At 34.6% G+C, this 21139-nt stretch overlaps 1 protein-coding gene across 1 annotated transcript in view; it reads left to right on the forward strand.

Annotated features, from left to right (window-relative positions):
* The window catches only part of med1 (mediator complex subunit 1), a 35177-nt gene that overhangs the window by 4040 nt on the left and 9998 nt on the right, over positions 1-21139 (forward strand). The window contains exons 4-11 of the mRNA XM_056469980.1: positions 2115-2118; positions 4723-4883; positions 5009-5120; positions 5262-5386; positions 5615-5736; positions 11686-11887; positions 16571-16669; positions 16770-16875. Of these exons, the coding sequence (XP_056325955.1) occupies positions 2115-2118; positions 4723-4883; positions 5009-5120; positions 5262-5386; positions 5615-5736; positions 11686-11887; positions 16571-16669; positions 16770-16875 (931 nt within the window). The remainder of the gene's footprint in view (positions 1-2114; positions 2119-4722; positions 4884-5008; positions 5121-5261; positions 5387-5614; positions 5737-11685; positions 11888-16570; positions 16670-16769; positions 16876-21139) is intronic.

Consider the following 21139-nt stretch of genomic DNA (forward strand, 5'->3'; position numbering starts at 1 on the left):
TGCATTACAATAGTCTACACGAGAGGTCATAATGGCATGACTAAGTTAAGGGTTTTTAGTGCAAGGAGTTTTTGGGTACAATAACAAAGACCTCCTATTTATATGAATTTAGTTATCCTGTTTTTAATATCAGCTTTACAATCTGTTAGGCAAAGATAAAAAAATACATAGCCCTCTGAGAGTGTTTGCCCTTTAAACCTAATAACTGTTTGGGCCACCCTTAACAGCAACAACTGCAATCAAGCATTTTCGGTAACTATAGCAATAAGTCTGTTACAGCTCTGTGTAGGAATTTTGTTTTTTCAAGGCTTTATAAGCATGAACCACATTTTAAGCTAATACAGCAACATCTCAGTTGGATTCAGGTTAGGACTTTGACTAGGCCACTACAAAGTCTTCTTTTTTTTCCAGTCATTCAGAAGTTTACCAGCAAGTTCACTTCAGCTTGAGGTCACTAACAGATGACCGGACATTTCTCCTTCAGGATATTTTGGCACACGGCAGATTTCATGGTTCCATTAATCACAGCAAGCCTTAAACTTGAACTCTGAGTTGATTTACCGAGAGATTAAAAATTCAAGAGTTTTCGGTTTCAGAATAGTGGATCTGAGTTTGGTCAATCAACTTTGAGTAGACCAACTCATAGTTAAGCGCGCCCACCGCGACTATAAAAAGGCATTATCAATGGAGCGCAGATATTACGAGTGACTATGGCAACATCTTAAAAAGAGATCACCATTTCTTTCTCCAGCTGAACTTGATGTGCTCATGCAAAGTTATAGCAAATATGACCATATATTTCAAAAGCAACACCACTGCAACAGTGAAACAGAAACGGTTAGCGTGGGAAAACAGCAGCTCAAGTTAATGCGTAATTTTACATTTAAAGTATTAAATATTTAAGTAAAATAAAATAAGTAATGTTATGTGTGATGTTTTAAAATTTTTACACACGTTGATCAGTTTTAAAAGATTTAAAAGTGCACTTGTGTGTCTGCCTTTTTTTATTGATCAAGTGATAGAGGTTGATATGACATTTAGAATGTAAGCAGAACTAAACAATAGTTTTTAGAAAAAATAATATTCCCATTAATCTAGTAAAAGTACATGTCCCTGTTGAATGTCAGTGAATTTAAACTAATTATTCATTAAAAAAGCACAAACCATTCTCGTACGAGACTTTGTTCTTTGTTTGACTGAAATGTAGGCAATAGCTATGTTTCATCCGAATATGTTAATTAAATTTATGTGCAAAACTGAAACAATGCAGATGAGCGAATAAAGCAGCGTTTCCATCCAACAAGTTAAAGAGAAAAAAAATCAACACTTCCTGATTAAACGGGTGCCAAATATCAACAGTAAAAACAGAACTTACTGCAGTAGAAGAAGCTACATTAATCTTTTCTTTATTTAATAAATGTTCTTGTGCCTCAGAAGACAACGCTGACACACAATGAACGCGTGGGAGCGTTTGAAGCTATGAGACGTGGAGAACAGATGCTCTTGACACACTCCAGATGCTCTGGAGTCATTAATAATATAATAACATTAACACTGAAAAGGTTAAGGCGTTTTTGAATAAATGACAAAAACAACATTTCCGATGAGTTACAGTGTGCTCGGCCTGCTGGTTTGTCCATTCACACAACAAACCTTTTTTTTAATGCACATACTGTAATTTGTTCAGCAAAAATGTTTCCATCGTAGTTTATGTGTATCTTTTCTATTGAATAAAACTTTATCCTACTCAGTTATGCGCATAGGTTTTTATGCGTATTTTCAAAAGTTATGTATAAAAGTTATGTATATATATATATATACCCTGCTTTCTCGAGTTTAACAAACCTGCCATTTTGAAACGCAAAACCCAGAGTTTCTCTCATTTCAGGGTTAAAATACTCTGAGTTTTCACTTAACCTCCTTTCTGAAACGGGCCCCTGGTCCCGAAGCAACAAAACAGTCCCACACCACAATGCCTACTTTAGGAGTTAGGTGTTACATTTACACTACACATAATAAAGTTTGTGACTTCTTGGATGAGTGCTGCACTCTTCGGGTAATTTTGGTCAGCCAGCCACTCCTGGGAAGGTTCACTCCTGTATAACCTCTTCCAGACTGGTAGATCTCTTATTATTTTCTCATTTGTTTTTGAATTTCTTTGGATTTCAGCATGATGTCTAGCTTTTGAGGATTGTTTGGTTCACTTCACTTTGTCAGGCAGTTCTTATTTAAGTTATTATTTTTTTTTCACAACAGTTGTGGCAGTAATCAGGTGTGATTTTAGTGAAATTGAACTCTGGTGTGATGAACCAGAGTTATGTTTTAACAGGGCAGACAAACATTTTTCAAACAGGCCTTGTAGGTTTTAATTTAGTTTTTCCTTAAAAGGCACCTATTTTACTACTTTTACAAGATGTAAGATAACATAGTAATCAGTAACTTAGTAAACATTGTTAATAGAAGTAGTAAATAAAAATAAAAATAATAATTAAATTAAAATGCAAATAAAAAATTATTAATCAGAAAAAACTTACTCGCGCACATACACTCCTGCACACACGCTTAATTATAATTAATTTCCCCCAGAGATATATTGTGTTATTATTTGAACAAAGCCAGGAATTAATATTAAACTTTGCATAAACAGATGACATTTAATAAAGTGTACTGCTGTTCTTTTACTTAAGAAAAATGCATCCACCTGTCTGATAAGACGCTATTCTTAAATGTGCCCTTTATTTTCAATACGCACTTATACTGCACAGTCTAGATGTGTTTGTTGAAACGTGCAGTTTTCAAATTTCACAATAAACATGATACATTAACAAAAATACTAATTAACATGCCTGTTGCGTCTGGCGTTCACTCCTGCCCATAATTATTATTTGAATTGATCTTGTTTGTCTTTTTCCTCTTCACTTTTCTATTGGTTGATTTGGTGGCATTAGGCCTTTAAAACGGACAGAAGCGGACTTCTCGCGATCCCTCATTTCTCCTTGCCACCATAGTTTTGGACTGCTTTATTGTTATTTTCTCCTTAAGTAGGGAGTACTTTGGCCGTTGTTTATTTATGTTACGTTGTCTTAGGATAATGAGTCGTATTTTAATTAGGGACTGTAACAATGCCTTTTGCCACTTGGGTGGAGCTGGATAAATTAATAATCTGTACAGTATATCCTGCATTTTGCACCTTGATGAGCATGTGAACAGATGGCATGTGCAGTCATGTATAGCAAACAATTTGTGTCTCCTGCTTTCGAAATAATAGTTCATACATAGTAAGTTTAATATAAACTTATCTAAACTAAAGTAAACTTAAAAATAATGAGAGGTAAATGGTCTCTCATGTCTCACAAGGAAACGTGGTGACTTTTCAAATGCAGCCTGGGGCATACATATTAATGATCCCATGTGCAAGTCTGTTTTGATCTTGTGATCCGGATGCAGTTCCAATTGATGTAGAACATGAAGTAAAGTACATTTAAATATTAAGTGTGTTCTAATGAATACCCTGTGAGAACTTCAACAGTGTGTATTGACCCATTTACCAGACATGATCCATCTATTAACTTGTTTAACTGCAGTATTGTTATTACATTAAATCTAGTTTTGCTACATAGAAGATTAATACACAAGCAACAGACGTGTTGCAAACACTGGATTACACAGTAAGAGAATACATGATTGTGTAAATAACAGCTGATTATGTAAAAGCAAAACCTTTATAAACCATTATAAACAGCAGCAGCAGCAATCACAGCTGATCCATAATAAACGCAGAGGTGAAAACTCGCTTTGCAGACATGTTCTCGTGTCTGGATCCACAAGTATCACTGTAACAGCCGAGAGAAGAGAAAATGTCATAGTGACAGAGAGAGACCGAGAGAAATGGAGTTTACTTTCATTTTCTCAATCGCAGTGAAACAGCTTCTGCTGTATGTCAGTGAAAGACTGTCCAGCAAACACATACACACACACACACACACACACACACACACACACACACACACACACACACACACACACACAGTGAGTTGTGCAGAGTTACAGTAGTTACAGTGTTTTAATTACTTGCACTCACCTCCCTTGCCATAGTAAGCTATCACGACATAGTACATATGACATAAAGGATGTCAGTATTTAATAACCGGTTATGATCTATTACTGAACCGGTACCGAATTGTCCATGTCTCTATCGCGGTGCACCGAAGAAACAGTTAATTTGACACCCCTAAAACCATAGTCTTGAGAGTAGTCCTTGTAGGACAGGGTTTTTGTCTGTTCCCAAGCTAATGCTTGCATATTTTTAGCTTGTAAATACCATGATGTAGTGTTTCATCCAGCTTAGTTTTTAGTTCACTGGATAGGAGAGAGTATTTGTTAAATATAACAAACAATTGTTTGTTTGATCTGTCTCAGCTGCAACAATTTTTATTTGTCAAAACTCAAAATTAAAAACATTGGTTATGGAATTGGAAACAATAAATTTCCATAAAAATTATGATATGGCCAACTACACATCCACTTCCATACTTTAAATACACAATTACCTAATAATTCAGCAAATGGTGTACTGCATTACAATATGTAATAAACTGAATTCCATGAATTTTCATCTATGGTTGTTTCACCTTCACACATTGAGCATTGTCGTGGTGTACATAAGAAAACTACTGTAGTGTTTAAAAGAGCATAATTATTATAACAAATTTTCTGCCATAGGATTGCCACTAATGCTAATACTGTGGAGACCATACTTCATGGCAGTGTGGGTCTGTTGACGTCAAGGAGTGGTGTCCATCTAGTATCTCTGCAGTGTTATGTTTCTCCAAATGACATCTATGAGGAGGAAAAAGGAGCCCATCTGAACACTGATGTCAATAGTAAGATTTTTTTATTTTTTATTTATTAGTATTGTCACAATAACAGTTAAACAGAAAATTAAAAATAACAAAATATTTAAAAAAATGCACTGCTTAATGTTACTGCTTCTTCTTGCATCTTACAGTTCCCCATACGTTAGGTGTGAGTGTGTCAGTGACTGTTGAAGGCACAACATCAGTTTACAAGCTTCCCATTGCTCCACTAATAACAGGATCTCATCCAGTCGACAACAAAGGGTAAGATTTACAAGGAATTCCATAAAAACTGTGGTTACATTTTACTGTGGTGAAGTTCTGTTAATGGTTTTGCATAAATCTAAAAGACCTGTTGGTGTCATATCATACAAATAAATATATATATATATTTTTTTTCTCTAGAACTCCATCATTTTCTTCCATAACAAATTCAAACTGTGTAGATTTACCAGCGTGTTTCTTCCTGAAGATGAACTGCTTGATGCCATTTTCTTTATCATACATAAAAAAAATGGGCAGTACTACAGGTATGTCTACAGTCTTGTTTAAAACCCCATGTGTAGCACTGCTGAAAAAAAAAAAAATAAATAAATAAACTGCAATGGATGTGTTAATTTAGTTATTAGGGATTATTCTATTTTAAAAATCAGTTTACCACAAATTGTTTTTATAAATATTATTGTGTTGATTGCATTTTTGTTTAGTTAAGACTACATTAATGTTGTTCTGCTTTGCAATTTTTAAAATCTTTTTAGGCATTCCTGTTTTTGAAACTGCTCCCACCTTGTCCCCACTATATGATCTCATCATTAAGAGTCAACTTCGTGAGGAGGGAGGTGCCAGCCCTCCTTCAGCTCAATCAATGCGTTTTTATGCAGTGAGTAACACTTTTTTTGTCGTTTGATGTTTTTAAGTAATTATTTGCTAGATTTAAAGTCATTTATTATGAATCAACAGCGTTAAAACTTATTTTTATTTTTTGTTTACTTGGCTTTCAGTGGCTAGTAATAAATGTGTATTTGTATGTACATGAATAATAAGTATATCTGACCAGAGGTCTTATAGGGAGAAAACCTTTGAATGTGGTGTGGCATAGTTGAATTTGCAGCACAGTTCTTTACCATTTGATGTTAGTGTGTCAAGAATCCTAATCAAAGAGCTCTCTCTGTGACTACATTATAACAGCTACAAGTAGGGCTGAGTGATATGAAGCTATGTATTGTTATTGTGGAATACATTTTCAACCATAATTGGGGCTGCATAATAAATCAAACAAACAATTAAGCAAATCTGCAATTAACATGTCATAGGGAGGCCTTATAAGTACACGAAATTGGCCGTGGTAATCACTTCATTCTTCACTACATTCCTCTATAGGACCAGATGAGGTCTCAGTCTGGGATTAACATTGTGTTTTTCTTACCCATTGGTGTTGATGATGCGCATATATTTCAGAAAGACAATGACTCCAAACACAGCCAAGGAAACTCTCAATTAGTTTCAGAAAAAAAAGAAAGTTGCTAGAAATGGCAAGCCAATCAGCAGACTTGTATCCAATATAAAATAGGGATGCACCGATACCATTTTTCTGGAACCGATCCAATCTCGATACCAAAATTCTGAGTATTGACCGATACAGATCCGATCCCGATACTGTGCAGTTTTTTATAAGCATAATACAGTTTCTATAATTCTGGTGGTAAACTCAAATAATATATTTTCTTTTGTAAAAAATTACAGACCTATAGGCCTATAAATGACAGACGACGCAATCTAACTAAAAGCATGATGCTTGGTGTAAACTAGGCTACATTATTTGAGCATTCTTTATGACATTGATCTGATGTGGTCCAGCTTATGTTTCCTTTCTTAATATTAAGATTTTTCTTTGAAATCTGCAATAGGCGAACACTATTGACACTCATTGTTGGTAAAATAATCAGCCTTTTAGCTAAGCCTCATATTTTCCTGCAGGTTTGATGCCAACAAAACTAAACTGTCTGTGGCCAGTTTTACTTAATAATCCCTCGCCAAATCTCGGAGAAAGTTTAAAACAAAGTCCGCTTATTCTTCAGTGCCAAAACACAAACTGGTCTGTCAAATAAATAGGGTTTCCGCAGGGTCTTAAAATGTCTTAAAGTCTCAAATTTAAAAATCGAAATTTAAGGCCTTAAAAAGTCTTAAATTCGCTGTTCTTGGTCTTAAATATTTTTGTACAGGTCTTATTTTTCCGATGTCCATGTAACACTACATCTAATGCTCATTTAAATTCTTTTTTGTTGTTGTTGTTGCTAGGTTTTCGTATGGTTGTAGTTCTTTATTTCGCTAGTCCAATTGTAATTGCGGAATTACCACTACAAATGAGACCTGACATGCAATAGCCAATCAGCTTGCTGTTATTGAACTCAGTTTGCGCAGCCAATGTGACATCATCGCTGTGTTTGCGGAGGTTCACTGCGTGCGCGCGACATGATTTCAGCTGGCGGAGCTCACAAAGTGTTTTGAGACTTGGTAGAACAGTTCACGCGGCGCCACATTTGATTTGAGTTGAATATGAAACGCTTTGAAGAGATTTTGTCTGAAACAGGTATGACTGTAAACACATCTTCTTTATGATCTGTCCATGCGTGATCATAGGGAGAACCAGATGACCAATAATTCTTGGCTAGAAATTGCAACAGCTGCGGGAAAGTAGGAAAGTTTTTGTAAAAGTTTGGAAAAACATGAGGGATAAGTTTGTTAAACAAAAAAAGAGGCCATTAAAAAGTGGAGACCCAGGTGGTTTTACAGAATGTTTTTCCACCAGTCATAGGTTTTACATTGTATATAGTACAATTTTGAATTTAAAACAATTTACAAGTTACAAACTAAAATTAAGTAACAACTTATGTCTTTGATACAGTTGAAGTCAGAATTATTAGCCCCCTTTGAAATTTTCTTTCTTTTTAAAATATTTCCCAAATGATGTTTAACAGAGCAAGGAAGTTTTCACAGTATGTCTGATAATATTTATTTCTTCTGGAGAAAGTCAAATTTGTTTTATTTTGGCTAGAATAAAATCAGTTTTTAGTTTTTTAAAAACCGTTTTAATGTCAAAATTAGTCTACGGAACAAACCATCATTATACAATAACTTGCCTAATTAACCTAATCTGCCTAGTTAAATTAATTAACCTAGTTAAGCCTTTAAATGTCACTTTAAGCTGTATAGAAATGTCTTGAAAAATATCTAGTAAAATATTGTTTACTGTCATCATGGCAAACATTAAATAAATCAGTTATTAGAAATAAGTTCTTAAAACTATTATGTTTAGAAATTTGGTGAAAAAATCTTCTTTCCGTTAAACAGAAATTGGGGAAAAAATCTTATAAAAATCTTTATAATAAATGATAAAAGTAATGAAAAACACTTATCTTGAATGATATTAATGATATAGTTCCGGAAGCTTTCTACTTCTCTGTTTGTCCGTCTGATTTTACTGTCTGTTTCTTTTGACCGCCCCTGTCATTTAAACGAATATCTCAATGGCGAGCGTGTCAAGTATTAAAGCCTCGTCCGTTTCGTGAGGTGCGAGATGTGGTGCCAGGCGAAAGTATAAATCAGCCTTAAGAAGTTTGTTTGTTTGTTTTTCTGTAGTTCAATGGTGCATCTACCTGTCTTTAGTACTGTTCAATTTGAATACATTTATTTTTATTTTACCACTAATTTTTGTGTTTTTTGTGTTTTTTTTGCATTTTCCTCTTGGTGTTTTTGATATTGCGATATTGATCTTAAATTTAATACTTAATGGTCTTAAAAAGGTCGTCCGTCCGTCAGTTTCACTTTTATCAATTTAATAAACTACTTTGACCACAATGGGCCAGGCTAAATTTAACATGAATTTAACCATGTGAATATTCATCTGTACTTCACATTAAACTGTAGAATTGCTTCAGAACATTTGGAATATAGTAGGCCTACATGACGTCTTTCTAGTGCCTTATAATAGGCTACCCGGTCCAGCAAAAATACGCGCTATCGAACCGATATCTGATCCAAGTATTGGGATCGGTGCATCACTAATAGAAAATGAGAACTAAATATCAGATTTCATAGAAGAGATCTACAAAACAATCACGATTTCTAGTCTCAGTAGAAGTCTGGGGAAAAACACACCTGAGGCATTTTGAAGCTGTCAGAACATCAGAACATGTCTTTGTATAAAGGTAATGATCAGTAGTTTCTACTTGTGTGTCATGCCATCGTTATTACACAACTAAAGTCTCGGATGTATTTTTTGTTTATTTGTATGTTTGGATTGTTTAGGTTTTTTTTGACAATTTCTTGTCAACAGCTTCTTTTATTATATATATATATATATATATATATATATATATATATATATATATATATACCTACCGACCTACCTACTTACTATTAAGATTAATCAATCCGATTATAGGTGGACAAAGACATTCCCCGTCACACCTTGTATTTAAAAATTTTTTTTGTCTACCTTCTACCACTTTTCTGGTAAGGGAGGATGTGTACTAACAAAGTTACTTTTAATACTGCGAAAGCTGGGCTATGGCTGAATTTTTCACGATTTACATTTCATAATAAACAAAAATCATATTAAAAGTACCATATCAAGTAAATATGCTTTAGGAATATTACTTTGTGCATTGGCTAATGAATAAAAAATTATTTATTTAATTTCATATCAACTTTAAGCCTTTACAATTTATTCTGTTTAACATGCTGTTTTTATAAAATACATTTAACAAACAACATCTAAAGTGATTAAATTGTGTAATTGAGCCTCTTTTTAAATTAAAGTATTAGGTTATGCAAATTGATCTCATGGAATCTAGCAAAAAGGCCACGATTGTAGAAAAACATTACAATTGTTAAAAACAGATTAAAGTCTATATACATGAAATAAAATAAATAATTAACAATAATAATAAAACATTCACAACGCTTTCTCTTATGAAACACTTGCTCAAGGGCACATAAGAGCTGCATTTTGAAGACAAAGCAGCCAAAGCCCATTTCAGAAATCTTTGCTGTTAAATATGTAGAGTATTTTATTTTGCAAAAGGAAAAAAGTAACACTTTATTTTAAAGGTTCATTTGAGTATTTGTAGACTGTCTGATTAATGTGTTGATACTGCTGCTAAACAGACATTTAACTGACTATAAGAAACTTTACAAGTACAAGTCAACTTACACTAACACTTACACAATCCAAATTTTGATTGTCCAGTAGTTTTTGAGAAAAGATGGGAAAAGTACAGCCTATGCATGTGTACGGAAGATGATGGGTGTTAACGGTGTTCCGTACACGACTAAAATAGTGTTCCGTACAGGGCACATAACTTTAATTCACTGGCAAAAATGGTCTCTAAGGCTCTCTCTGGCGGAGAGTTGCGCCATGCGGTCATCACCCACAACTGACGTTTAAATATTCCCATTTCAAAGCATTTATTAAACAAAAGATAATTTAACAATTTGTGATAACATAATATTCATGTCATAAAGACTGTGTGATGCATAAATTTAAATGCAAATGCATATTGTCGTTGCTTTAAATGTCTCCCCTCCCAAGCGACACTCTCATCTTAAGATTGCCCACTGTCTATTTTCAAGAGCATTAGGTAGCATATAGTAGGAAGGTCTCTGTTGTGCTTGGGTTGAAAGAGTGAGAAAGATTACACAGATATATAGCTTGCCTTTGACCCGTAAGTATTTATTTATAGATTAGCGTTAAAAGGTTATCTGTACGGAACATCGTTGAATATGGAATATGGTTAGTCTATGTTAATGAGGATTAGTTGGCATGTAGATGCACATGCAATGTGACTTAAATTCAACAAACAGGTCATCAAAAAAATTGACACCCCCCCCCCCCCCCCCAAACAAAAAAAAATATGTGAACAGGTAAGGGAACATTCTACTTTTTTTTTTTTTTTTTTTTTTTTTTTTTAAACAAAAGGTCCAATAAAGGCAAGCGATAAGCCAAACATGCAGAATCAGTGTAATATTACATTCCGATCATAAATTAATTTTGCCTTGCCTCAATTCTGTCTCTGAGCTCTTCCTGCAGTTCCTTTGACCTTATGCTTCTCAATTGCTCTGAAGTGCATTATGAACTGTAAGTTTATATGGACAGGTGTGTGGCTTTCCTAATCAAGCAAAATCAAACACAGCTGGACTCAAATGAAGGTGTAGAACCATCTCAAGGATAATTAGAAGAAATGGACAGCACCTGAGTTAAATACACTAGCTGCGTCTCAAATGGCACGCTATACACTATGCGCTCATGCAATATGTACTTACACACTCCACAGCATAGTATATGAATGTAGTGTCATCCCAAACGAAACACTAATGGTTTTTTACTTAGCAGAACTTCAAACCGTTTCCATGATGACGTTTGACGGTTGCGAAATCAATGAAATAAATGACCAAACTATCAAATAATACCTGCCACGAGTACAAGCGCATTCACCAACAGGCGCTAAAATCAATCTCGAAGGAGAATTTTGCTTTCACAATCCAAAATAAATAAAGTTATTCAACATGTGCGCCCGATAGCTCCGCCCCTTCCGCTACGTGAGCAAGTTGATTTACCTCTGAGTCAAACTCAGTATAAATAAAAACTCAACATCTATAGCCATTTGTCAACTGCCAATTTATTCTGAACAGAACATGCATCCATTATTAAACAACAGTCAATTAAAACTGCACACATATTATGTTTTGTCATATTTTGAATCCATGTGACAATAAAAATAGTATATCATTTTAACCATTTCCATGAATTATCTTTTTATTCGATTAGTCTTTACCAGGACAGCAGCACTGTTATTTCCTAAATGGCGACGCTCCAGTACAAGATGGAAGGTCTCTTCAAGGAGCTTTGGTTTCCAAGATTCCCTTCAGACATCCTGCTCAGGTGCCTGCTCTCCTTGACATCATAAGACATCAGGCTGCTTACAACACCTTGATTGGCAGTTGCGTTAAAAAGGCCTGCATTAAGGAAGGTGGGTTTTTTTCAATCTATTTGTGACTAAGTGTTTGCAAGGGAAAACTTCTATTTGCACTTTCAAATCCATATGGACATTTTTGCACATTGCAAAAAACCCTGCACTTTCTGAGTTTACAGTGTAATTTTTAAGAAATGTGTCTAGTTAAACAAGGTTAGTTTTAGTCATTGGATTAGGGATATTGCCTAGTCTTAGCCAGTTTTTGTAATGATAATGATGCATGCATTATGCACTATTTATGTGCATGGGGAGGTATAGGGTGGTGTGTTCTGTGCAGAAAGTCCAGGATTCATGCGTAGTGAGGTACCGGTCAAGGGTCTGCATGGGAGAGGAAACATCATGTCATCATGCTGACCATCTTCCTCGACAGCATCGGTTGTGTACTCCTCTTTCAGTGAGCTGCAGCAGTCCCCTGATCGGCACAAGTGGTGTGCTGACACTGCAATGACAGAAGGGTTAATCATAACCTTCAGAGCACACAGCTTGATGATGGCCACTTTCAGTGGTACTTCCTGTTGTCTCGTGTCGGCAGGAGGATTTTCCTTCAGAACACAAACTACAGGCAGTACATCATAATCACACCACTACTAGAGTAAGCTCCTGATTTGGTAACACAGCATAATTGATTAACATGGCGTGAACTCAAGAGATTTGTGAGAATTACACGTTAAGATCGCCAAATGCTGAAATGCTCAGTTTCCGTTGTCAATCGATCAAATTACGTCTTTTCATTGACTTAACATGTATATCACTCATGCTTAACTGCATCTTGTGGGAAGACACCGTTAGAATAGAGCCTTGAGTGTGGATTTTGCCTAAGCTGAGGAGGTCTATGTTTGTGAATTTTTTGCAATATCATTGATCTTTACCCAACTACACTAAATTTGCATTTGATCATTGGCTGTTTTTTTTCTTTTTTTTTCTCATCTCCATTATAGATTATGCAGTTGACATATTTCTATTACATTCTGATACCGCTGTCTAATTTTACTGTTGTTCTCGAAGATCTCATTTACAACTTTGATCTTGTTTATGGAGAATAAGAGATTAAGATACCCCTTAGACAAACAGTATACTTTCATAAAAGTATACATACTATATATGTTCATAAATCATATTCCACGATAGGATTTTTCTTAGTTGACTCCAAAACTATTCCTTGTGTTAAAACAATGAAACATTATAATACAACATAATTCTGCAGTCACAATCTCTGTAGATCTAGCCAGAATTAAGCCTGGCTATCACTAGCGTTTTAACCCCGTGTGGCTCACAGATGTTGTCTTGCTGAGTTTTTCAAATTCAATAACACAGGTGAGGTTCCTGATTCAATGTTATGGGAAAGCTTAAAAGCAGTTCTTAGAGGATTCATTAAATCTTGTGAGTCCAGTCTTGAGAAACAAAGGGAAAAAATCTTGTAGAAATTGATAATAACCTTAGCCGGTTAGATGTATAGAGAGGTTCTTTAGATTTGAATAGGTTTAAAGAAATTACTACACTCAAATAGGAATATAATTTAATTATTTCTAACCAAGTTAACAATATGTTGTTACAAGTTAAACAAAAGCAATTTGAAATTGGGGATAAACCTTAAAAATTGCTTTATTTAAAGCTTATGGTATTTCAAGCTACCAGTGCGATCCATTTGGAAAAAAAAACAACAAAAAAAAAACACATTTCCTTTTAACAAATCATAAAATGGGTAAGGATGATATATGCACATCCTTGGGCTTCAGTCCTTTTTAATAGATCATCTCAGTTCCTGTCACATAGAGGCACTCATCAGGGTTGTGCTCTCTTATCTTTGCTTTTTGCAGTTGCAATTGAGCCCCTCGCCCCTTGTTATCAAAAAGAATCTTTTGATTTTGCCCCCAAATATGTCAAATAAACCATTGTATTTCTCTTTATTCAGATGATATTATTTTCTATCTCTATTCTCTACAACTCCAAACAATCTGTACCTCTGTTGATAGCTATTTTAGAAACATTTGGAAAATTCTCTGGATACTCATTAAACTGACAAAAAATAAATACATTTTGCCAGTGACTAATAATATTGTTTTAAATTTATAAATAGTCTACGGTTTTAAAATGGGCACAAATAGTTTAAAATATTTATTAATAAATATCTCTAGAAAACCCAAAGAAATATAAGAATTTAACACTCAATTAGGAAAAAAAACAAGAACAACTGGGATAAGGAATTGGATATTAAAGTTTCTAAAAATAACTGGACAAATTGTCTTAAAAATATGTACACCTGCTATACTAATGCCAGACTTATAAGTCATGTGCTTAAAAGTCAAGAATACAGCATTTGTAGATAAACATCTTACTAACATCTATTAATCAGAATTTTTGTCAAAAAAATGCTCTATGATGGTCATTGAGCGCCGTGAGCAGGAGGGAGCAGTGGGCATGGCCGGAAAAGCAAGGAAAAAAAAGTGGGCAAACAACTGTTAGTTGGCTTACCAATTAAAAAAAATAAATAAATCTCACACGAAATGTGAAGAGATGCATGATTTTATAGTTAACAAAATAAAAATGCAGAAAAGCAGCAATTTAGTGCCCTTGTTATATATACAATTCGTTATTCATAATTTCATACAGTATATACACATAACCACAATTTGTTTTATCATTATAAAGATAATACAAATGTTTATATAAACAATATAAATGAGGAGGACTTTTCTCCTCCTGAATCCCTGGTTCTGAATGCAGACAAAATGGACAGCAGTATAGCAGGTCTCTTTCCTCATCTATTCTAAACAGTAACCCTACCGGTAATCTGGAAGATTTTAAACATGGGGGAACACAACAGCACGGCAATGTGTCTGAATGACAAGTCTGCCATTCTCCAATTCTTGTACAGCTCTCCTGACAAAAATAATTGCTGCGCACACAGCTTGCCTGTATTGGTAGCCCTGACAGCATTGTGGGGAAAACCATGCAACAAACCCTGTGGATAATTGAAACAAGCACACAACCACCTAAATACATACGTGCCATGTCTCATAGCTTGGCAGGTCTGTCCGTATGGGTCTATCATCGAAAAGCACGTGCAGTCATAAATAATTAAGAAGCAGGCTCTACTCATAGGATTGGAAAACTCAATCTGTGAATAATATATCTATGCATTATCTCTGGAAAGGCAGATAGCGATACCGCACCGATTTTGATCCTGGTCCAAAAATTATTTTAAACCTGAAAGATGAAATTACCTGACAAAAACTTAGAATTATACAGTTTTGCCACAATTAAAGCTAACAGGAGCTAACGTTGACCTAATTGATGCTTAACACACAAACCTGTTCATCTCAAAAAGTACTCGAGGGTTTTTTCAACCTTTAAATAAATTATTTATAATGTGTAGTTTTTATAAAGTGTTACCTGTTGTGGTTATCTGCAATACTAAATTTATTTGAAGGTGTTTTATTCCTTTATTTTCAGTTTCATTATTATTATTTTTTGTAGTTTTTTTTCTCTTCTTTTTTTCCTGTGTATGTTGTGTTATTTGTGACTAAAGTTATTGTTTTCTTTGTGCTTTAAAATTTAAAACCACAATTTAAAAAAAGTACATGTCTAACAAAAAGTATGTTAGTGCATTTTGTAACAAAGTGTACTTTGAAATTTTTTGCAAAAGTTTCCTGTTATGTGCGATGAGTGTTCTTCTCCCTCACTTTCTGAAATGTTACATGTTAATTCCACTGGAACTGTAAACCTTAAAGGTATTTAACAACTGCATTTAATTCCAGAGTATTAAAACTTTGATTATTTCTCCGTCAGTATAGAGGACTGCAGTAAAATAGAAAACATGCAGTAAAGTGGTCCAACTTTATATTAGGTGACTTTACTAATATGTACTTGCATCAAAAAAAAAAAAAAATACAATGTACTTGCTGTGCTCTTAATAAATTGAAGAGCACTTCTGTTGCTCTTGAGGTGGAATAGGGTTATGGAGAGATTTGGTGATATCGGGTACGTTAAGGTTGTAAGATATGGTCAACAGTAAAATTACAAATGTATTTACAGACCTAATTACATGCGTGTATCTAATAAATCATAGTACAATGTAAAAACATGTATTTGTAAAATAAATGCATAGTAGCATGATTAATTCCAGTGTAAGTACGTATTCGCTAAGGCCACCTAATGTAAAGTGGGGCAAGTAGAGGTAAAAAAAAAAAAAAAGTAACAATAACAGATTTTAAAGTGAAAATGTTGAAATATGCCTTGTTTTTAAACAGATATGTTTTTTATGCTTACACATGACCTTACTACTACTCCAGCTATTTTGACCTGCGAAAATGAAGCGTTTTGAAAATTCTAAACACTGAAAATTGTTTGGTATAAGTGGGCTAGTACTCTGCATCTTTGAACAACAAAAATGGTTAGACACATACCAAGTGTCATAACATTAGTCTAATCTTTTTGTAAAACAGCATTACGAAGACAATATGCACCTGAATCTATAGTTTTGGATTTCATTCATTTTGATCAAGCTGTTCAGGAAATCAAAAAAAAAAAATGGTGTATGGTATTGGATAGGATATGTGTGTAGGTATTGGATAGGATGTAAAATAAGATAATACTTTATATGTGCTAATTACCAGTTTAAATGCAGGTCATTAATCAGTAGTAAATGGTATGAATCTTTTAATGTGTATCATGTTTTAGCAGATACTCCAGGACTGCTGCAATTTGAGGTGTGCCCACTAACAGACTCGAGCTTTAGTGTGTCCTTTCAACACCCTGTAAATGAGTCACTTGTATGTGGTAAGGAAAGATTTTGTGTTGTTCTACAGTGTAAACAAAGCATAAATTACCATGGTTTATACTTCATTTGATGTGACTGTTTTTCAATTTTACTTTTCAGTGGTGATGGAGGTCATTGATTCGATGCAGGTAGTCTGTAAGCTCTACAAGGGTTTATCTGATGCTTTGATCTGCACTGATGACTTCATTACGAAAGTAGTCCAAAGGTGGGTATTATATTTCGTTCCTAAGAGGGGGTAAAATTAGTTTTAAATATTGCTGCACTATATACTACCTGACCAAAAGTCTTGTTGTTAGTCCCAGTTTTAAAAGCAACAAATAACAACTTCTAGTTGATGATTTGGAAAAGTGGCAGAACCCTCATGGACCCAAAATTCCCACAAAAATAAGTGTAGTTTGATGGACAAATCATGATTTGGGGTTACATTCAGTATAGTGGCGTGCGAGAGATCTGCAGAGTGGATGGCAAAATCAACAGCCTGAGGTATTAAGATATTTGTGCTGCCCATTACATTACAAACCACAGGAAAGGGAAAATTCTTCAGCCGGATAGCACTTCTTATACTTCAGCCTCCACATCAAAGTTCCTCAAGGCAAAAAAGGTCAAGCTGCTCCAGGATTGGCCACCCCAGTTTCCAGTTATGAACATTATGAAGCATGCCTGGGGTAAGATGGGCTGCATGGTGGCGCAGTGGGTTGAATGAATGACTCACAGCAAGGTCACTGGTTCAAGCCTCAGCTGTGTCAGTTGGCGTTTCTGTGTGGAGTTTGCATATTCTCCCTGTGTTCATGTGGGTTTCTTCCGAGTGCTCCGGTTTCCCCCACAGTCCAAATATACAGTATGTGGTATATAGATGAATTGGGTAAGCTAAATTGTCCATTGTGTTTGTGTGTGTGTGTGTGTGTGTGTGTGAGAGAGTGAACGAGTGTGTATGGATGTTTCCCAGTGATGGGTTGCAGCTGGAAGGGCATCCGATGTGTAAAACATATGCTGGATAACTTGGCGGTTCATTCCGCTGTGGCGACCCCAGATTAATAAAGGAACTAAGCCGAAAAGAAAATGAATGAATGAATAGGATAAGATGAAAGAGGAGGCTTTGAAGATGAATCCAAAAAATCTTGATGAACTCTGGGAGTTCTGCATAAACGCATTCTTTGCCATTCCAGATGACTTTATTAGTGTTACTTCATTGCAGAGATATATGAATGCAGTCCTCCAAGCTCATGCGAGCCATACACAATATAATAATTTTTTTCATTGCACCATGACTTTATATTCTATACATTGTTTCTGTTAAGTGACAAGACTTTTGACTAAGCAAAGTCAGACCTTACTGTCATAATTAAACAATTTAAAATTAAGGCATGATTGTATTTTATTTTGGCAAAAAAGCATTATCTAGAGGCCTTTGCCTTTCATATAAGCCACTTTTGAGATCAAATGATCAACTTGAAGTCAAGTTATTATTTGTTGTTCTTAAAACTTGGATAGAAGACTTGTAGACTTGTACAACATAACAGCATAACAAATCAAATAGATTTGTAAAAAACTTTTGTTGGTTTATTTCATTTCAAGTGCACTTGGTTAATTTAAAAGTACAGGTTTCAAGCTTTATTTGGATATATTTCTTTTTTTTTTTTTTTTTTTTTGCTTTTATTTTAACAAAACAGAACAGAATAATGACCACAGTTTACAACCAACAAAGTTTTCAACATCACAGCACATAATAAACATAAAAAATGACAAAAATACAAAGTAATAATGATAATAGAAGAATGCATAAATTAACCAAGGTTCATGGTGATCTAAGGTTTTGCAAAATGTACCTGAAATCCTGGGACCTACATATTTAAGGAAAGTAGTCCAGATCTGATAAAAAGTATCACTTTTTCCCATTGACCCGTGGGTAAAATATTCCAATGACATAAGATCAAATATTACCTTATGCCATTCTGATACTGTTGGTGGTTTATCAGATATCCATTTAAGAAAAATACACTTACGGGCAGCATAGGTAAGAAAGTTAAACAACGTCCTGTTTCTTGCACTTTTCAAATTATTATCAGTAAGACCTAACAAAAAATTAAGAGAATCGAAGTCACATCTTGTATTAAATATAAGACTTAATCTCCTACAAATCTGCACCCAATAGCCTTTGATATATATACAGTTCCAAATACAATGAATAAAATCACCTTCTTCAACTTTGCACTTTAAACAGAATGGAGAATAATTTGAATTAAACTTATGTCTACGTGATGGGGTAATTTGTAGACGATGTAAAAGTTTGAACTGTTGTTCTTTAGTTCTATTACAAATTGATATACTGCCAGCACACTGCCAAATGTGTGTCCAAGTGTCTGGATCGATTGAGCATGCCAGATCATTCTGCCAAACATCTAGTGTTGTCTCATTATTAACTTTTGCTCCTAGCAGCAAAGCTTCATAACAATGCTTTATTAGTGATTTTCGATCTATTATCGAGGAGCACCTTTTCTATTGGGGTAGGATAACAAGAAAATCCAGGGACAACATGTTTCTGCACAAAACTTCTAATTTGTAAATATGTAAAAAAATTATTTGGGGGTAATTTATGTTTAGTTCTCAGTTGTTCAAATGATAATAATACCTCCTTTTCAAATAAATATTTTATAGTAGTTATACCAGCATGTCTCCACAATGTAAAACCATCGTCCATAAATCCAGGTTGAAAATCTAAATTTCCTTGTATCGGCGTTATAGGGAACAAAAATTTGCCTGTTCCTTTCCAGTTCCTAATTTTTTTCCACACTCTTAATGTATTGCTGACGATCCTATTCTGCCCTAGTCCAGGGATTCCTTTAACATCTAAAACAAATGGTAGACTGGCCAATGAAATTGGTGAGCCATCACTTAAGTTGACCGATTCATTGTCTAACCAGACAGAATATGGGTCATTTCTAACCCATTCAAAAACATATCGAAATTGGGTGGCCAGCTGATACAATCTAATATACCAAACTGCAAGACCTCCTTTATGTCCATGAAGTTGCATCTTAGACAATTTTAGTCTTGTTTTTTTCTATTCCAAATGAAAGAACTGAACCAGCTGTTAACATCCCTAATTCTAGAGCAACTTAGAAGAATTGGAATCATTTGGAATAAATATAAAAATCGGGGCAGGACTACCATCTTGATCAAGGCTATCCTTCCTAAAATAGACAGTGGTAGAGCAGTCCATCTATCCAAATCTTCACATACACGACGCAGAAGAGGGTCAAAATTCGTCTTATACATATTCTTTAACATTGGAGTGACAAATATCCCAAGAAAGGTAAAGCCCTGCTTAGTCACTTTAAAAGGAAAAGAAACTGGGGACGGTTGAGATCTTTGCTTTCCCAGGGGCATAGCCTCAGATTTAGAAAAATTTATTTTATAGCCTGAAACCTCACTAAATTGCTCAATAACCGCCATAATTATTGGAATAGACTCATCCGGTTGAGTAACAAATAAAAGAATGTCATCTGCATACAAAGCAATTTTATGTTGTTTATCATTTATCAGAATACCAGAAATATGTGGATTGCACCTCACTGCCTCTGCTAGAGGTTCAATAACCATAGCAAATAGCAAGGGTGACAAGGGGCAGCCTTGCCTAGGACCTCTTTCTAAGCGAAAAATCTCTGAGCGCCTACTATTTGTGATAACTGATGCTACTGGACTATCGTACATTATCTTACCCCATTGTAAAAAGGATTCACCCACCTCGAAACAATTCAATGTATAAAACAAAAACTCCCATTCAACCCGGTCAAATGCTTTTTCAGCATCCAGGGAGATTATCATACTATTGAGGTTTTGATGTTGTGATAATTGAATAATATTAAGCAACCTTTGCATATTATCACTAGAGTAGCGTTTTGAGGGCAGTATTTTTAATCTCAGAGCTAAAACTTTGGACAGTAATTTAAAATCATTATTGAGAAGGCTGATAGGTCTATATGAAGAGCATTCATCTTCTGGTTTTCCTTTTGAAGTATTGGGCTAATATTAGCCTCTCTTAGAGATCTAGGCAGAGATTTAGTTTCAAAAGAAAAGTTAAACATCTGAAGCAGTGGTTCCATTACTAGAGTGTGAAATTCTTTATAAAATTCTATACTAAAACCATCAGGTCCTGGTGCTCTCCCTGAATGTACCATTTTTAAGGCCTTCATAAATTCGTCTTTACCTATTGATGCATTTAGCTGTTTTCTTTGTACATCACTAATTTTTGGTAAGTTAATTTTTGAAAAAAATATTTTAATTAGTTCAGCCCTATTTGCTATTTTTTCACTGGTATATAAGTCAGAATAGAACTTTCTAAATATGTTATTAATACTTTTACTGTCAAATTGTTTTTGGCTAGAAGAGTCTTTGATACATGAAATATTCTGTGAGTCGGCCCTCTTTTTTACAAGGCAAGCCAGATATTTACTTGGCTTGTTGCCAAA

The sequence above is a fragment of the Danio aesculapii genome, chromosome 12, assembly GCF_903798145.1.
Source record: "Danio aesculapii chromosome 12, fDanAes4.1, whole genome shotgun sequence".
Classification (NCBI taxonomy): Eukaryota; Metazoa; Chordata; class Actinopteri; order Cypriniformes; family Danionidae; genus Danio; species Danio aesculapii.